The sequence below is a fragment of the Vipera ursinii genome (genome assembly GCF_947247035.1).
Source record: "Vipera ursinii genome assembly, chromosome: 2".
In the NCBI taxonomy this organism is placed as follows: Eukaryota; Metazoa; Chordata; class Lepidosauria; order Squamata; family Viperidae; genus Vipera; species Vipera ursinii.
The window spans coordinates 4961572-4980655 of NC_139513.1; the positions used below are offsets into that span (position 1 = coordinate 4961572).

Below are 19084 nucleotides of genomic sequence, written 5' to 3' on the forward strand. Positions count from 1 at the left end.
CACTTTTGTCACACCAATGTCAGGTTTTTTTTGTCAAAATGGCTTGCAATCTGTCTAAAGTTTGAATCATGGCAACTGGACCAAACTGAGCAATGAAATGTCTCTGATTAAAAACGTTTGGTCCAGTTGCCATGATTTAATCATTAAATGGTTGCTGGCCAGTGAAGCATGAAGTGATCAGTTCTTTTCTAGAGCTCTAAGATGGAAAAAAAGAGGAAATTGTTTATTTTAGCAGCATCTAATATGCCAATTTGAAGGAGCATTGTCTCTTCAGAATAAATGAACCACTCCTTAAATATTTAAGATTCAGATGCCATCTTTCCTTTTTGTGGTCAGGTGATCTTTTGTATTCAGATCAGGCCTTAGGATGATAATGTAGCACTTGGGGAAGAAAATGCAGACCAGAAGACCAGCGTTGGAGGCTAAGATGGAGAAGACCTGCACGACCACCATGGACTTCCCCTTGGTGCTCTGATAGGCAGGCATAAAGGACACCCAAACACTGCAGAAGACCAGCAAGCTGAAAGTGATCAGCTTGGCCTCGTTGAAGGCCCCAGGAAGATTCCTGGCCAGGAAAGCCACCATGAAGCAGATGGCAGCCAGGAAGCCCATGTAGCCTAGAGCAACATAAAACATAGCGACAGAGCCTTCATTGCATTGCAGGGTGATCTCTCTGGGTTGGGAGTGCATGTCGGAGTCAGGAAAAGGAGGAGAGACACTGAGCCAGATGGAGCAAATGACTATCTGAACAGTAGAACAAGAAAGGATAATGGAGTTGGCAAAACTCTTCCCAAGCCATCTGTTCATCTTGTTCCCTGGCTTTGTGGCCAGGAAAGCCAGCACCACTGTGATCGTTTTGGCCAGGATGGAAGAGACAGCCACTGAGAAGATGATGCTGAAGGATGTTTGTCGGAGGAGGCAAGTGGCTTTGCTTGGCCGTCCAATGAATAGAAGAGTGGACAAGAATGAAAGCAGGAGGGAAGTGAGGATGATGTAAGAAACATCCCGGTTATTGGCTTTGACTATTGGAGTCTCCAAATATTTAATAAAGATTCCTAAGATGAAGCCAGTGATTAAGGATAAGGATAAAGCCAAGGAAACCATGATAATGCCCAATGTTTCTCTGTAACGGAGGAACACAGTAATCTTAGGGATACATTGATCTTGATCTTCATTTGGGTGATGATCATTGGGGCATTTGATGCACTGATCTGCATCTGCAAAGAACAAGAGTAAAAAATTAAATTATTCTACCACATTCCATCCATTCGTTCTTCAATCACTACAATACTCTCTAAGTAGAATCTCATATATTAGTTTCCCCTTTTAAGTTGCATTACTGAAATAAATGAACTTTTGCATGATATTCTAATTTTTCAAATTTCACCTGTATCTTGAATGGAGAAACAAATTATTTTTTCCCCTAACTTTGCACAAGTTATGGGATCTATTTATGCCAGTGGAAAATCCTTCCCTCTGTAGAAGTGGAGGCCTCAGGCACAACCTGTCCCCCATTTTTGATGCTGTTCTTTCTTCAATCCCCAGGAAGATTAAGTCCACTTCACAGGTTCACCAAGGAGACCACACTTGATGACCACTAGGATGTTTAGGAATTGGAACATTTACACCCCAAATACTCTCTGACTACTTGTTAAGCAGGAGTACTAGGCCTGGTGTGGCATGAACAAAGAGACAGAATCCAATTCTCTCTGAGTCACATATTTATTCAGCTCTGGATAGAAGTGGGTCCTAATGAGCCTATTCAGATTAGGTGATAAATGAAAGGATACAAGAATAGAACAGAATGGAACGGAATGGAACAGAACAGAACAGAACAGAGCAGAATAGAAGGTCTTCTAGTCCAACCCCCTGCTCAGGCAAAAAACCCTATACCATTTGAGACAAATGGTTGTCCAGTCTCTGATTAAAAACTTCCAGTGTTGGAGTATTAACAACTTCTGGAGGGAAGTTGTCCCACTGATTAATTGTTCTAATTGTCAAGAAATTTCTTCGTAGTTCTAGGTTGCTTCTTTCCTTGATTCATTTCCATCCGTTGCTTCTTGTCCTGAATTCAGGTGCTTTGGTGAATAGCTTGTATTCTGGATCCAAGCCATTGTACTGTTATTAATCTCTTGTTAAGACTTCTATGGTCTATATAAACAGCCATGTGGTGGCTGCACAGTTTGACTCCCTCTTCTTTGTGGCAGCCCCTGATATCTCACTGGAAAACTGTTATCATGTCACCCCGAGTCCTTCTCTTCATTAAACTAGACATACTGTTGACCCAGAATTAGGGGACAGTATAGGAAATATCAATTATGAATGTGCAGATGGCCCTACTGTCTTTGGGCTCTTGCAAAGTCCTGGATGCAGGGCCATGAAAGGCCAGCAAGGAAAATACCCAATGTCCTAACCCACCCAAGAACATACAATATCTTTAGGGAAACACCCAAAAGGGAACATGTTTGTTACTTCTCCTCTCTTATCTACAGTATGCCAGACTTACTGGGTGTAATAATAATAATAATAATAATAATAATAATAATAATAATAATAATAATAATAATAATAATAATAATAATAACAACAACAATAATAATAATAATAATAATAATAATAACAACAACAACAACAACAACAACAACAAAGTTGGAAGGGACCTTGGAGGTCATCTAGTCCAACCCCCTACTCAGGCAGGAAACCCTACACCATTTCAGACAAATGGCTAGCCAGTTTTTTCTTAAAAACTTCCAGTGTTGGAACATTCACAGCTTCTGGAGGCAGGTTGTTCCACTGATTAATTGTTCTAACTGTCAGGAAGTTTCTTCTTAGTTCTAGGTTGCTTCTCTCCTTGATTAGTTTCCATCCATTGCTTCTTGTCCTGCCTTTGGGTGCTTTGTAGAATAGCTTGAGTCCCTCCTCTTTGTGGCAGCCCCAGAAATATTGGAACACTGCTATCATGTCACCCCTCACCCTTCTCTTCATTAAACTAGACATACCCAATTCCAGCAGCCGTTCCTTATATGATTTAGTCTCCAGTCCCCTAATCATCTTTGTTGCTCTTCTCTGTACTCTTTGTAGAGTCTCAACATCTTTTTTACATCGTGGTGACCAAAGCTGGATGCAGTATTCCAAGTGTGGCCTTACCAAAGCATTGTAAAGTGGTATTAGTACTTCACTTGATCTTGATTCTATCCCTCTGTTAATGCAGCCTAGTACTGTGTTGGCTGTTTTGGCAGCTGCAGCACACTGCTGGTTCATATTTAAGTGATTGTCCACTAGGATTCCGAGATCTCTCTCACACTACCATTGAGCAAGGTACCCCCTATACTATACCTGTGCATTTGATTTTTCCTGCCTAAATGCAGAACCTTACTTTTTTCACCACTGAATTTCATTTTGTTAGATAGTGCCCAGTGTTCGAGTCTGTCCAGATCCTCCTGTATCTTAAGCCTATCTTCTTGAGTATTGGCTATTCCTGCCAGCTTGGTGTCATCTGCAAATTTGATGAGTTCCCCATCTATCCCCTCATCTAAATCGTTGATGAATATGTTGAAGAGCACTGGGCCCAGAATAGAGCCCTGGGGCACCCCACTACGTACTTCCTCCATGTAGATGTGGTTCCATTGAGGACCACACACTGAATATGGCCGGTCAGCCAGCTACAAATCCATCTGGTGGTGATTCTGTCTAACCCGCATTTTTCTATCTTATCAAGTAGATGGTTGTGATCTACTTTATCAAATGCCTTACTGAAGTCCAAGTAAATTATATCCACAGCATTCTTCTGATCCACTAATTTTGTCACTTGGTCAAAGAATGCAATAAGATTTGTCTGGCATGACCTGTTTTTGACAAACCCATGTTGGCTTTTAGCAATGACTTTGTTTGCCTGCTGGATGGCTTGCTTATGTAACCAGAAAGAATAAATACAAGGATTTCTTGTCTTTCGGGGCTGCTGCCATTTAGAGGAGTCTGTCTTTTTGTTCAGCTGAATAAAAACGTAAAGTTTGAAGGCAACTTCTGGTTTCCTGTATTTTTTTACCAGCAAAACCTCAGAACCTACATATCAATACCCAATTCCAGCAACCATTCTTTATATGTTTTACCCTCCATTTAAGATATGGGGTCCCCTTAACCAACTTCCTCACACTGAAGAAGCTACTTGGATGAGCAATGAAATGTTTCAAACCAATAAGAAAAGAAGTCCCGTTGCCATGACTCAACTTCCAGACAAATCTAACTGGATGATTGAGAATCTTCATCAACAACTTTGCACAAGATTTCCAACAGTAACTTCATCTCCATGCTCCAACTCCATGTTCTCATGACCTTGGGCCACACTTTTATGTGACAATCAACTGGGCACAGAAATGATGCACAGATGGATAATAGAGCTGACTGAAACCCCAGCCCTCTAGAATACCCACCTTCCTGAATGGAAATGGTCCCCTCTGCACAAAGAACACACTTGTAGCAGCAGACTGGATCTCCTTCTGGAACGAGCTTGACCCATCCAGGATAACAACTTTCGACACACCTGGAAAAGGGCATGGACTAAATAAATAAAAAGAGATATTAATGAACAGTTCTTAGGGGTACTGCATTTAAGGATGGGATGGGATGGGATGGGATGGGATGGGATGGGATGGGATGGGATGGGATGGGAGGGGAGAGGAGAGGAGAGGAGAGGAGAGGAGAGGAGAGGAGAGGAGAGAAGAGAAGAGAAGAGAAGAGAAGAGAAGAGAAGAGAAGAGAAGAGAAGAGAAGAGAAGAGAAGAGAAGAGAAGAGAAGGACCTTGGAGGTGTCCTAATTCAACCACCTGCTCAGGCAGGAAACCCTATACCATGTCAAACAAATGGTTGTCCAATCTCTTCTTAAAAACTTCCAGTGTTGGAGCATTCACCGCCTCTGGAGGCAGGTTGTTCCACTGATTAATTCTTCTAACTGTCACAAAAATTTTCCTTAGTTCTAGGTTGCTTCTCTCCTTGGTTAGTTTCCATCTGTTGCTTCTTGTCCTGCCTTTAGGTGATTTGGAGAATAGCTTGACTCCCTCTTCTTTGTGGCAGCCCCTGAGATATTGGAACACTGCTATCATGTCATCCCTAGTCCTTCTCTTCATTAAACTACACATACCCAATTCCAGCAGCTGTTCTTTATATGTTTTACCTTTCTAGAGTCTCAACATCTTTTTTACATTGTGGTGACCAAAACTGGATACAGTATTCCAAGTGTGGCCTTACCAAGGCAATAAAGGAAACTAAACTTGGTTTAGCTAAAAATCGGTATTCAGCACTAACTTTCTTCAACTGGGATAAATGCAGATGGTTTCTCGGTTAATCTGATCTCTCCATTATCCCCCTTTTCCCCCCTCTTGGTTGATTATTAAGCTGTAAGTATCTAACGCAGGGGTGTCAAACTCAATTTCATTGAGGGCCGCATCAGCATTGCGGTTGCCCTCAGGGGGCCGGGTGGGTATGGCCTGGGTGGGCGTGGCCTACTGGGTGGGTGTGGCTAGAGTGCATATGGCCTACTGGGTGGGCGTGGCCAGCTCTACATCGTTGGCATCAAGGGTACCTATGGGGGCCTGGGCAGGAGTGGGACAGATCTGAGGGTCTCTGGCAGAAGGAGGGTCTCTGGGCCAGGGCCAAGGCAGTGGGGGCCGTTCCCTCACTGTTTCCAGGATGGCTTTGCGGGCCGCATGAAACCACTTCGCGGGCCGGATCCAGCCCCCGGGCCTTGTGTTTGACATATCTGATCTAAGGGCAATCTCTAATGATCTCTCCTTAGGCAGAAATCCAGTTGGGTGACCTTAGGCCAGTTGCTCTCTCTCAGCCCTAGGAAGAAGGGAATGGCAAGCCACTTTTGAAAGTCTGGACAAGAAAACTGCAGAAACTTCTCCCGGTAGTCACCAGGAGTCAGTACTGACTGGCAGGCCAAAAACAGACAAACAAACGAAAAGTTTAGGCAAAACTTCTAACAGGAATCTCAAAAGGTCCTGAATGACTAATGCTAGCAGAACATGAGACCTTATTTATAATGTTCAGTGAATATTTGAAAAAGCAAGAAGGAAGGAAGGAAGGAAGGAAGGAAGGAAGGAAGGAAGGAAGGAAGGAAGGAAGGAAGGAAGGAAGGAAGGCAGAAGTAAAGAAAAGAAAAGAAAAGAAAAGAAGATTATATGTGCCTCACTGATCATAGTACAGTAAGTAAGGAACATAGCAACAACAGGACAAACCTTAAAGGTGACCAAACTAATAATGATAATACAATAAACAACCTTAGGAATGAGAATAAAGATTTTAAAATGGTGGATAGATTCCACCTTTTAAATTAAAAGAACCAGCAGGGAAGAAATATACCACAGTTGATAAGGTATCAAGGAAGGAATTGGAAAAGATATTCAGATGCTGTGCTGTGTCCTACAATCCATTGCCAGAATGCTGCTGTCAGAATCCATTGATATCATATTCATAAATGGAATGCTTCAAACATTATTCCATGGATTCTGCCATCTCCCGAAGAGAAGAGAATAGAGGTGTATTGAACCGGTATTAGGCATTTCAAAGGAAAGGAGAAGCCTTTTGAACTGGGGAAACAAAAGGGGGGGGCTAGCATCTGGCTTTTGTCACGGAAGAGAGCAATAAACATGAAGGGTCCTAAGTTCCTTTTTCCCATGAGAGGGATGATACAAGGTAAAGGATGGGGGACTGACCAAATGGGGTTAAAGGGGGTTAAACCGGGAACTCTTTATAAAGGTTTACTTCGTGGAATAATATTAAGTCCTGTCTCATTTCCTACAACCAAGCATGTCATAGTAAAGATTCTTTTTGGAATAGATTTGACTCCAAGAATTTTGTCTTCCTAAGACGTGGTTTGGGGTAGGTCCTGACAGCTGCTGGCAATGATGGGATACATGTGGAAGTGATGTTCTCACCTGATTAAGCCATTTTGGCCACAGGATGGCATCCTCCTTGATAATCATTGTGGACTCCAAGGATCCCTGTTTTTCTATGCTCCCAAAGATGACTTGATTGACAGATTTATTGGGAAACTTCACCCAGTAGACAATGTCCAAGTCAGCTACCAGCTCTCCATCCTTGCTTAGGTATACACTGTCTACAGAACTGTTGTAAAATTGAGAATTTTGTAGAAAAGGATGTAGCTAGAATAACAAATTTCAGAAAGTACACTTGAGGGGAAGGAAATAAAAGTCCTTTACTTTAACTCTGCTCATTTCCAGCTTTGAGCCTCTTAGACTCAAAAGAGAGGTCTAGTGTAGATAACTCCTCAACCAACAAGGGTACCCTCAACTTTAAATTTCCATTCAGAATATCTTTCTTTATCTTTATCTTTATTAGACTTCTATACTGCCCTTCTCCCGTAGGGCTCAGGGCGGTTCACAAGGTTTTTAAAATAACAATACAACAATTACAAAAATTAAGAACAGTTAAAATAATTACATTTAGACCTTGAATAAATATAAAACCCCAATTAAAATCCAATTAAAACCCCAATTAATACTCTCAGTCCAGGCCAGAAATATATATAGCTGGAAGGGACCTTGGAGGCCTTCTAGTCCAACCCCCTACTCAAGCACAAGACCCCTTTTCAGACAAGTGAATGTCCAGTCTCTTCTTAAAAATCTCCAGTGATGAAGCACCCACAACTTCTGAGGGCAAGCTGTTCCACTGGGTAATTGTTAATTGAGCTTGTCTTCTGGCTATTGTCTATTCCTACTAGTTTAGTGTCATCCTCATCTATTCCCAATCTAAGTCATTTATGAAGCTATTGAAGATTACTGGACCTAAGACAGAACTTGTGGTACACCACTGCTTGCTTCCTGCCAAAGAATAGAATAGAATAGAATAGAATAGAATAGAATAGAATAGAATAGAATAGAATAGAATAGAATAGAATAGAATAGAATAGAATAGAATAGAATAGAATAGAATAGAATAATAGAATAGAATAGAATAGAATAGAATAGAATAGAATAGAATAGAATAGAATAGAATAGAATAGAATAGAAAATAGAATAGAATAGAATAGAATAGAATAGAATAGAATAGAATAGAATAGAATAGAATAGAATAGAATAGAATAGAATAGAATAGAATAGAATAGAATAGAATAGAATAGAATCTGGAAGGGACCTTGGAGGTCTCCTAGTCCAGCCCCCAGGTTAAGCAGGACAATTCTACAATTCAATTAAATTATTTCAAATAATTTTTAAAATATTGTAATTTTTTGTCATTAGCACTTCATTTTGTCCCTCCTTTTGCGTCCTTTAATTATTCTACTCTTCCATTTCTTCGATATTAGTGTAACTCTTGTCCTGCAGTGCATTGTCCTGTGGTGAGTTGGCCAAGCCAAGATGTCCTAGACACCAGAGAGGACAGATGGCACTTGGCAAAATGTGTCACGCTGAAGACCAGAAGGTGCCAGAAGACTCAGAGCCAGCCAGTGATAATTATGAGCAAAAATTATGTTTGTTCTTCTTGGATGCCACGGTTTTTCTTTAGAAACAACAAAGCATACATGGTACTCTCTGAGCTTGCTTGTTTTCTTGCATACATTTTATTACCCAAACTAGGTAACATCATCACTGCTTGTCTGCCGCCAATGTTATATATTTTGGGTAAATGAAACATCTGCAAGAAAACAAGCCAGCTTAGACAGCACCCCACAATCCTCCTCCCCCTCCTCCTCCTCCCTCTCCTCCTCCTCCTCTTCCACACTCCTTTCCAGCACTGATGATGTTTCCTAGTTGGGTAATGAAACATCCCCAAGAAAACAATCAACCACAGAGAGCTCCAAGGACCCCACAATCCTCCTCCTCCTCCTCCCACACTCCCTTCCACCACTGATGATGTTCCCTAGTTGGGTAATGAAACATCTGTAAGAAAACAAGCCAGCTCAGAGAGCACCAATGACTCCTCAGTTCAACCCTAGGCTACAAATATTCTCCTTTATTGCAAACCACAAAGCATTTCACCTTAAACTTTTTGCAAAGTGATAATTACATTAGACAGAAAAATCAGAAACGAAAACAAAAATACAGTACCTGCCAAGGCTGCAGCCTCTGAATTCCTGAATACTCCCTCCTTTTCCTCCTCTTCCACGTAGATCCGTAAGAGTAAGCAGCATTTAAGGCCCGGGCCACAGCCCAGATGGTGTTGTAGAGGCGGTAGCCACCGAGGGAAAGCACCCTTTCAATCTGCTCCTGGGGCAAAGTCCTCAGCTTCTCTCTCTCTCTGCATCTTATCCAGCCATTGACAGACAAGGCATGTTTTGAATACAAGCATCGAAATGCTTGATAAACATACCGCTGCATTGAAGCAAAGAAGAGAACCATATCATCGTATTTTATCTTCTTTTTGGTCTGGATGGAGAAGGAAAAAAAGCCATAGGTGTACTGGAAAGAGAGAAGAGAATACCTCAAGTCAAGGACGATATTCCTCATTGCTGTAATGAACCAGATTTTCCCTTGTTTGGGTTTTATTTCCTCCTCAAAGACTCGTTCTATAAGACACATTCTAAAGAAGTCAGAATCTGTCTCCATCAAGGAAAGATATACATTGATTTGCCTCCATTTGAGAAAGGTATCAGAAGGGATATCCACTTCGTACCGATTTAGCCCTGAGACAGTTAGCGAGAAAAGGACACAAATGCCATTTGTTTCCAAGAGTGGCATCAATGTTTTCAGAAACACCTCTCCTTTGTCTGTGTCTGGAGCAATGAGGCCGATGGACGTCCATCTGAAATAAAGAAGGAGTTTGACCATCCCTAAATATTGGATTCCCTCTTCAGGCACCATCCGGTAGAAAAACGGGAACAGGGCTTTATTGCTCAACACTTGAGAAACAAAAGCATAAGATATCTGGAATAAAAAGAAGGGATTGAATGAAAAGAACGGATTGCTGATGAGTCGAGTTAAACCTGTAAAAAAACACTCCGGAGACATAAATTCATATAAATGACAAAATACAGGCAATTTCCAACTTACAACCTTAATGGAGCCTCATGTCTATGGAGATTTTCAGTGATCCAGGTCATGGTGCCCCAAAGGTGCTTTTTCAGAAAGCAACTGGACTTTCTTATTTTTCTTTGAAGGATGACTGAGAACCTCCATAGACATTTAGCTATGCACTTTGGGATGAACATCCAACGTGGCCCGGTTGAGAATATGCCACAGCCCGGTAATGGGCTGCAGCCCCCAGGATACTGGACCCCTGCTTTAAGAACTAGTGATTCAATGTAAACCTGTCAATGCCCTCAATAAATCATTAGGGGGAGGGTGCTGACGGTCCGGAAAGCAGAAATTTCTGTTCAAATTATGGATCCCACATACGTAGCTGTGACAGTGGACAAAAAAAAAACATGTTTAACTCCAAAAGAAATAAACTGGAAGATATCTGTAGGATCCACATATCCGTTTGGTTCTTCTTTTTCACGGTAAGCAACATTACACATCACAAGAATGGAAAGAAAGATTAAAGGAATGCAAAGAACCAGCCAAGGCAGAAGAAAGGAAGATGCAGCTATATCAAACTTTCTTATTATTTTTGTTATGTATTGGGCTCGTGGTATTACACCACGTGCGTTGCTGGAAGAGCTAATGGCTCTCCAGCAACCCAGACAGGCTGTCTCCGGTCCTGCAATTGGTCAGCCCCAGGCGGCAAGCGTGGGTTCAAACCTATTGGCTGCCACCTAGGGGCTAGGCTATATATTGTGGCTGGGTGTGGCCCAAGCTCCAGTACAGTTCCAGCAAGAATAAAAGAATGAGTTTCCCTGTACTCAGTCTTGTATCATCATTCCTGCTCACCAGAGCCCACGACTTAACAATTTTCTAAAAGAGAACATTGACAAAATACTATAACTCAGCAGTCCCCAACTTTTCCAGCTTGGTGGACAGGCAAGGGGAGGGAGACAAGGAATGGTTTTGTATGAGTGGCAGGTGCGCGTGCTTGCCTGTGCGCCTGCCACTTGCACAGGCTGGTTCCAAACGGGCTGCATCCCAGTACCAGGCTACAGCCTAGGGATTGCGGACTCCTGCTATTACTGGCTTGTCCTTTGAAGAACAAATTGAGATCAGCTAGCTGCATGATTTCATTATGTATATCAAAGGTTATTCCAAGGATAAAAATGAATGCATTTCTCCAGTCCAGGTTATTTATACCACAGATCCTTGTCACTTTCTAACTGCACCCTATTACACTGTTTGCTCTGCATTGAGTTTTCAGGTGGAATTTTAAGCGAGAAATTGTCAGTTTTTCCAGCTATACCTGTGGAATTTTGTAGATGCCCAAGAGGGCCGAAATCTGAATGGAGAGGTCAGAGTCTGTCTCATCAAGAACAACCAGCAGGTTCTCCTCTCCTCCACACTTATAATTTGGAATATTGGCTTGTCCAAAAGAAAGAAGGTCTAGCAAGGCTGCAGAAGCCATTTCTTCACTGCCATAGGTATCATGGACGTTGTAGCCCAGAGTGATGTTCGATAAGATACTTGGACTCTGGTTGATCTCTTGAATGGTGAACAAGAAAGAAAGGAGATGCCATATACTTCTTGCTTCTGCCCTGCAGAAAGAAATAGGATCACACCATCATCCTTCATTTACCTTCTGTGTCATTTACCTTCTGCTTCTGGGAGTTTCCGGTGAGCTCTATGGCAGAGTAGACATTTTTGAAGGAAGGGGGACACCATTGCAATGGAGATGGGAGTCTGATTGCTAGTATTAATCCCTGAAATCCCTCCAAATAAAGGAGGGATCAGAAGATAACCCACTTGTTCTCCGCCCAGCTGCTCCCTATAAATTAATGACAGGAATGAATGAATGTTTTTTTTATTATTATTATTTTTTATTGAAAAGTTTTACAGTACATTTTATCTTTAACAATCCCCCCTCCCCCCCACCTAACCCTCCCTATCCCTCCCCCCCATTCCCCCTCCCCCCCCCCCCGACTTCCCAGAGCTAAGTACAGGGTATAAAAACAAAGAACAATCATAAACATCCATATGCTAAAAACAATAAACTATTAATTCTATCGCCCTCTAGCTCATATAAAATGACTACAAGCAATACAAATGTTACATATAAAAAAAAGAAAAAAGAAAAGAAAACTTATTCAAATGCTAAGTGAAACTTTTTAGTCCCATATTTGTTCTGAATATAATCAATCCACTTTTTCCACTCCATAATATAACGTTCTTGCGAATGATCTTTCAAGTAAGCCGAGATCTTTGCCATCTCTGCCAGGTCAGAAACCTTTAGAGTCCAAGGAATGAATGAATGTTGAGTGTGTTGGAAGGCATAGCATATGCTCACAAGGATACAATGTAGCCTATATGCTAAACTTCATTTCTAATAACAATGATTTTAACAAGAATGTATTCATGAAAGAGGGGTCAAAGAGGCCATGTATGTCAAAATTGTACAGCCCTCTCTCAACAGAGCGGGAGGGATACAACATCATCTATCTCCAGTCTACAACACAGTCCTTTCAGCAGTTCCAAGAAGGCTCCACACCCATTTGCACCACTCCGGCGACCCTGAGGAAGCAGACAAACCTCCAACTGGCCTCAACGACTCTCTAGAAAAAGGCAAATGACCAGCTGTCTGCAAAGACTATAAATCCTTCCATTCCCCACCCTCCAGTCAAGAGCCGAAGAAGCTTCTTGGATGAGAAGCGAAATGTCTTCAAAGAAAAACAAGAAAGTCCAGTTGCCTCATGAAAAACCATCTTTGGTTTTTTTAGATGCAGAGAAGGCTTTTGATATTCTGTATCTGGGGTTACTTGATTTGAAATTGTTGTTCATGAGAAAAAAAAGGACAGGATTGAAGATTTAGGTGGCATGGATATTTATACACCAAAGATAAGATTAATGCAGATTTTAAAAGCTGTTTTGTTAGATATGCCATACCAAGAATATGGAATCGATAGAAACCTAGGCTGTGATGGAAAATACATTTAAGGTTCTCTGCACAAGATGTATTGTACAGAAGAAAAATGATAAGTAGAGGCAAATGGCTAACCTATGGTGACATACTAGAATTTTGTTGAGAAGATTTTCAAGATTAATATATAGTTGCCATCAGCCCTTCCTGAGTGTCTAAGCACCACTTAGCTGTTTTGATTAAAGCTAAAAAGTGAAGAGAATTTGTACTGCCAACTACTCTCATAACCATAATGAGCCATCTTTCTCTTTGTATGGTCAGATTAGGTGGATATGTGGTTGAAGTTGTCATGGAAATTATTTAGCAATCTGAGCAGCAGAGAGGTTCTCCTCATTACAAAGGAACTGTGATGCAAATTGAAGAGTGGGAGAAAGCATGAACTCATTGGACCTCATACCAGCAATAATCGTCACTTCCAGGAAATAAGAACATTGAGAAACTGACAAACAGAACTCAAATACAGGCTACAAGAGAGCAGAGAAGATTTAAACATGCTTTCAGAATTGGTTATGTGCTGTATTATGGAAATGGCATTCCCATTCAGAGTTACTTCAGACTACGGAAGAAGTACACCTACATTGAAAAACTCTAAATAAATAGATCATCAAAATCTTCCCCAGATAAGACAGAGATTTAAGGAGCAGCCATTAATGCAGGGAGTCCCTAGTAGAAGTTGGATAACTGATGTTGGTGAAATCAGGAGAGAATTAACTAGAGGCAATTCCACCCCCTCCTCTGGACTCACTGGATGTATTCTTCGGTAGAGGGAGACACGTTGAAATGGTAAAATGGGCGCATAACCATATTTTCAGAAGCAATCCCACCAAGGACATAGTCTGCTGGCTTGAAATCATCCACTCGCTGTGCTATAATCCCTTCCAGAGTCAAGGAGCATTTGGTCTTCCACATCCCACAGGCTGAATGTAGAAGCAGCATCAGAAGCAGGAAAAATACCAGCAACATTTTGGTGACCATTAGAGGAATTTTTTTGTGCTTCACGGCTGATTAGGAACACAAGGAGAAGCTTTCCAAGTCTTCTTGAAAGTCGAGCCTCTGCTTCCTTTCCCAGAGAGGATAGGCATGGAGAAACCTCACGTGTTCTTCCCCTCAGCTGGACCTTGGTCAAAGCTCTAAGAGACGTTCATGAGTCAGTCTGTGCAGCCTTGGATGGAAAACATCGCTCACTCTTGTTCATGCTCAACTCCAAGACAATCTTTGCGAAGGTCCCCGGGGTGGTTTTTAAGAAAAGAAAATGACTGTGATTTTGATAATCATAGAGCAAAGAACCCCAGTCCTGGCAACAGGATTGATGCTCTCTGTGTCTCCAATGCAGGGGCAGAGAAAACATGTTGACCCAAAGTTCCAGCTGCGGTTCCTCCACCTGGGATGATTCACTGTCCAAACTTGGATAAAAAGTTTTAATGTAGAAAAATCATGAACTGGGAATGCTTTGATTCTTGAGATGGTTTCTTTCTGCCCCATCCTGCATTAAGCAAAATCAAGGCAGGTTTATTTTGAGTTTGTTTCTCATGAAAGGCACAGAGACCGTTGAGTTTCCCGCCACTGCCCAATGAGGGAAGGGAACTCCGGCCTGCACCGCACGGTTGACCAGCTTGTCTGACGACAACAAGGAAAAGCCCCTGCCCTTCACCCAGACAGTAACCATACTAGTCCCTTCCATGCCCAAAGCTGTAGAAGTCAGGGCACTGATAGACTCTGATTGCACTTCCATGCCCAATGCTAGTAGGAAACCTGGGAATTCCAGTGAGGAGCCTGAAGAAGATCAGGAGGCTGATCTCTTTCAGTCAATTAGATGGGTCCATAGCAGGGGGGATGCCAGCCACCCTAGCCACATTGCCACTTCAACTCACCCTGGGTGACCACATAGAGACTTTAACGTTTGTGGTAACCCCCGGCATTGAGTGCCCCATAATCCTAGGGATGGCATGGCTAGTGAAGTAGAACCCATGGGTGGATTGGAGGTCAGCAGAGCTTAGATTCCCAAAAGTAGAACCACCTAAGGCACCATCCTAGGGCCCTTCATGAGAGACCCCAACCAAGAAGGCAGCAGTGAGTGGTGAGAAAGAACTACTCAAAATACCTGAGGAATATAGGGACCTCGCTGAAGTGTTCAGTGAGGAGAAATTGGACGAGTTGCCACCCCACTGACCTACAGACTGTGCAATAGAGATCAGACCTGCAGCGAAGCTCCCAAAACCCAGACTGTACTCCATGAGCCCTGAGGAACTGTGAGAAATGCAAGAGTTCATAGACAAGAGTCTATTAAAACCAAAAGTTGCCACTCCGGTCCTATTCAGAGAGAAAAATGATGGAACACTATGTCTGTGTAGACTATAGAGCCCTGAACGCCATAAGCGAAAGCAATCTATACCCTCTCCTCCTCATGAAGGACATGCTGTCCCATCTTTCGAAAGGGAAGATTTTCATTAAACTAGACTTGAGGGAGGCTTATTACCGCATAAGAATCAAAGAGGGGGATGAATGGAAAACCACTTTTAATTGCCCCCTAGGGTGTTATCAACTCAGAGTCTTACCTTTTGGATTACAAGGGGCCCTAGCAGTATTCATGCAACTAATAAATGATGTGCTACAGGAGCACTTATACAAGGGCATGCTAGTTCATCTGGATGACATCCTCATATTCACAGAGACTATGGAGGAACACATGAAACTTGTTAGAGAAGTCCTAAAAAAATTGTGGGTCACTCACCTCTATGCCAAACTCTCAAAATGTAAATTTCATAAGAAAAATATAGATTACCTGGGTACCACATCTCACCCGATGGCATAGAAATGGACCTGGAGAAGGTCTGGGCAGTGTTAGAATGGGCATCACCCTGCACGAGAAAGCAACTGCAAAGCTTCCTGGGGTTTGCCGATTTCTACTGCCAGTTTATCCCCTTGTTTGCCCAAATAGCATTACCAATTACAAACTTACTAAAGACCAAAAGGGACGGCAAACCAAAACCCAGCCAGCCGCTGAAATGGACAGTGGAATGCCAAGCCACATTTGACAGACTAAAAAGTTTTCTCAGCTGAACCCATCCTGCGGCACCCCAATATGGATAAACCTTTTGTAATACAAGCTAGTGATGTAGCAGTGGGGGCTGTCTTACTACAGGAAAATGACCAAGGGGTACTACAATGCTGTGCATATACCTCCAGAAAGCTCATCGAAACAGAACCAAGGTGGTCAGTCTGGGAGAAGGAGGCGTATGCAGTAAGGTGGGCACTCTTCACCTGGTGACACTTCTTAGAGGGGAACAAGATTCCTTTCCAAGTATGGACTGACCATAAAAAGCTGGAAGCACTCAAAGCACCCAAGAAGCTCACCCCTAAACAAGCTCGATAGTTGTAACACTTCCACCATTTCAATTTCACTATAAAACATCTGCCAGGGGGAGGAACTTCCTAGCAGATGCTTTGTCTTGGATGCCTCAATACAATAGCACCCAGCCCAGCATAACAAAATCAATCATGCCAGAAATGCAATTGGCAGCATGAGTAACTACCCAAGCCCAAGCCAAATTGCAAAAGCCACTAGCCAGCCTAGCAGGGATTGAATTCAGAAAAGCCTTTGAAACCAATGAATGGTTCCTAAGCCACAAAACGTATGTACAATCACAGATGGACTCCCCTGGGTGGGGGAGAAACTGTACATACCCAAAAGTCAGAGACTCGCATTTATGCAGCTTTCCATGACACAAAATCGGCAGGTCATTTTGGGTTTGTAAAAATGCTGCACTTAGTCAAAAGAGAGTTTGGGTGGCCATCCATTTTTTTTTTTTGCCGGCTCCAAAGATGGCGGATGTGCTGGGGAGAGCTCCGTAACCCCCAGTGGTAAGGCGTCCCCCCAGGAGCCCCCCAGGGATGTCAACAGACCCCTGGGGTGGGGTCAGAAGTTGGGCAGCTGAGATGGGCAATGTGCCGTCCGCTGCCGCCCCGAATCAGCTGTAGGGGTGCCGGGACATCTCCGCCCCACCGCCTGGGCCGTTGGCGGCCGTTTTAAATGGGGCCAACATTCTCGATCTACTCCGGGCGGCGTCGGCGTCTCCGAAGGATCAAAGGAGACGCCGCAGATCATCTGTGAGGCGGAGGCGGCGAAAGCGAGGACAACAACAGCGGACAACAAGCCCAAAGCCGATCATCTTCCCCAGGGGGCTGGAAACAGCGGTGGCGGTGGCGGTGACATCTTCGGCCCACCCCCTGAGCTGCTGCGGCTGTACAGCCAGCTGAATTGAGGCCGACGCCTCCGCTCTACCTCGGCTCCCTGGCCCGCTCCCGGGCAGCGGCGGCGTCTCCGAGGATCAGAGGAGGCGCCGTGGATCAGCTGGGCGGTGGAAGAGGCGGCAGCGGAGACGACGGTGGCCGGGACTGCTTCTCCAGGCCCAGTCGATCGCCTCCCAGGGGCTTTGACAGCGGCGGTTGCGCTGGCGGCGTGGCATCTCCGGCCCGCCCCCTGAGCCGCTGCTGCCGTTGCAACCATCCTGAGCGGGGCCGGAGTTGCTGTTCTGCCTCGGCTGCCTAATCTGCTCCCGGATAGCGGCGGCGTCTCCGAGGGATCAAGGAGACACCGCAGACCAGCTGTACGACAGTAGCGGCAGCAACGAAGACGCGGGCGGTGAGACAGCTTCTCTGGGCCCCGGTCGACCGTCCTCCGAGGGGCCTTGACAGTGGCGCTAGCAGCAGCGGTGTGGCGTCTCCGGCCCGCCCCCTGAACCGATGCAGTCATCTTGAGTGGGGCCGGTGCCTTGTTCTTCCTCGACCACCTTGGGCTGCTCCTAGGCGGCGGTGCCTCCGAAAGATCCACACCAAAGGAGACGCTGGGCAATGGAGGCGACGGCGGCGTGGGCCACAGCAGCAGCGAAAGCTTCTCCAGGCCCCGGCTGACCACTCTCACCAGGATCCTTCGACGCCGGCAAAAATGGACACGGCGTAGCATCTCCGGCCTGCACTCTGAGCCGTTTGCAGCCGCCCCGAATGGGTGCCAACGACTCCTCTATGCCCTGTACGGCGGAAGCGGCGGCAACGAAGGCGAGGGCGGTGGTGACAGCCTCTCCGGGCCCCGGTCGACTGTTTTTGCCCAGGGGCCTCTGACAGCGGCGGTAGCGGTGGCGGCGAGGCATCTACAGCCCACACCCTGAGCCACCTCTTCGAGGCACCTTGAACGGAGACGGCAACAGCAGCGACATGACACCAGGGACTCCCATACCTCTGGGAGGCCACGCTCCGGACGGTCCCCAACCAATAGGGGCCTATGGAGCTGCGGCCAGGAACAACGCCCAGAGGATCAGGGAGGAAACTGTTTGGGCGGCTGAACCACCAAAGCTGATGCCAGTTAATGAATCCCTCCACCTTGCCTTCTGCCCACTCTCAACCATCCTTGCCCATTCTCTCCCCACAGGACATAACGGGCCTGGGTGCAAGCCACAGTGGCAGAGTGGCTTGGCCTTACACCTGCAACCCCATAGAGGTGAGAGCTCTGTGGGGTATGCTTCACCCAGAGTACGTTCTGGACCACCTCCGGAAGCAGAGACACAACCCATCGTGAGAGGATGAGGAGTGGCCTGCTTCTGGGGGTTCGCCCGGCCAAGTGGCAGTGGCAGGGTGACGATCCAGAAACCCACCTACCCGACTCGACCCTCCTGCAAATTCACCATCCAGGGGACTGCCTTCCCGGAACCCCTTGTGACTATGCTCCTTCAATACTCCAGCACAGTACTGCACGCCCTCAGGGGTTCCCCCCTCTCCTGGGTGCAACCCGCCTGCACTACATCCAATCTCGATGACGGGCCCGACCACTGGGCCTCTGAGAGATGGCCGGGCAGGGTCAGGGGCCTCCAGCATAAGCCCAACAAGAGGACCCTGATTAAGTTCTTAGTTAAGTTTTTTGTGGGGTTAGGGAGGGGGGTGGGAGAAGACTATGGTTGCGCGGGAAAGGCACGCCTTCAAGCCACCATAACGCATGCCAGGCCTACGACCATTCGCGTCGGTGTACAACGAGGACCAGTCGCCGATAATACCCAGTGGCGTACTGACAAACAGCCCATTCCCAGGATGGTGGGGAACGGCAGAAGGTGCACAGACAGAGGGCCGTATCGTCACC

At 44.9% G+C, this 19084-nt stretch overlaps 1 protein-coding gene across 1 annotated transcript; it reads right to left on the reverse strand.

Annotated features, from left to right (window-relative positions):
* Positions 1 to 306: 306 nt before the first annotated feature.
* Positions 307 to 15752, reverse strand: LOC310634715 (vomeronasal type-2 receptor 26-like; the record flags this gene model as incomplete). The annotated part of the gene is made up of 7 exons (XM_083353249.1): positions 307 to 744; positions 1158 to 1217; positions 6936 to 7163; positions 9066 to 9881; positions 11287 to 11578; positions 13703 to 13874; positions 15740 to 15752. 7 exons carry the CDS (start codon positions 15750 to 15752, stop codon positions 307 to 309), a joined length of 2019 nt encoding a protein of 672 aa, XP_083209375.1.
* Between the last annotated feature and the right edge of the window lie 3332 nt (positions 15753 to 19084).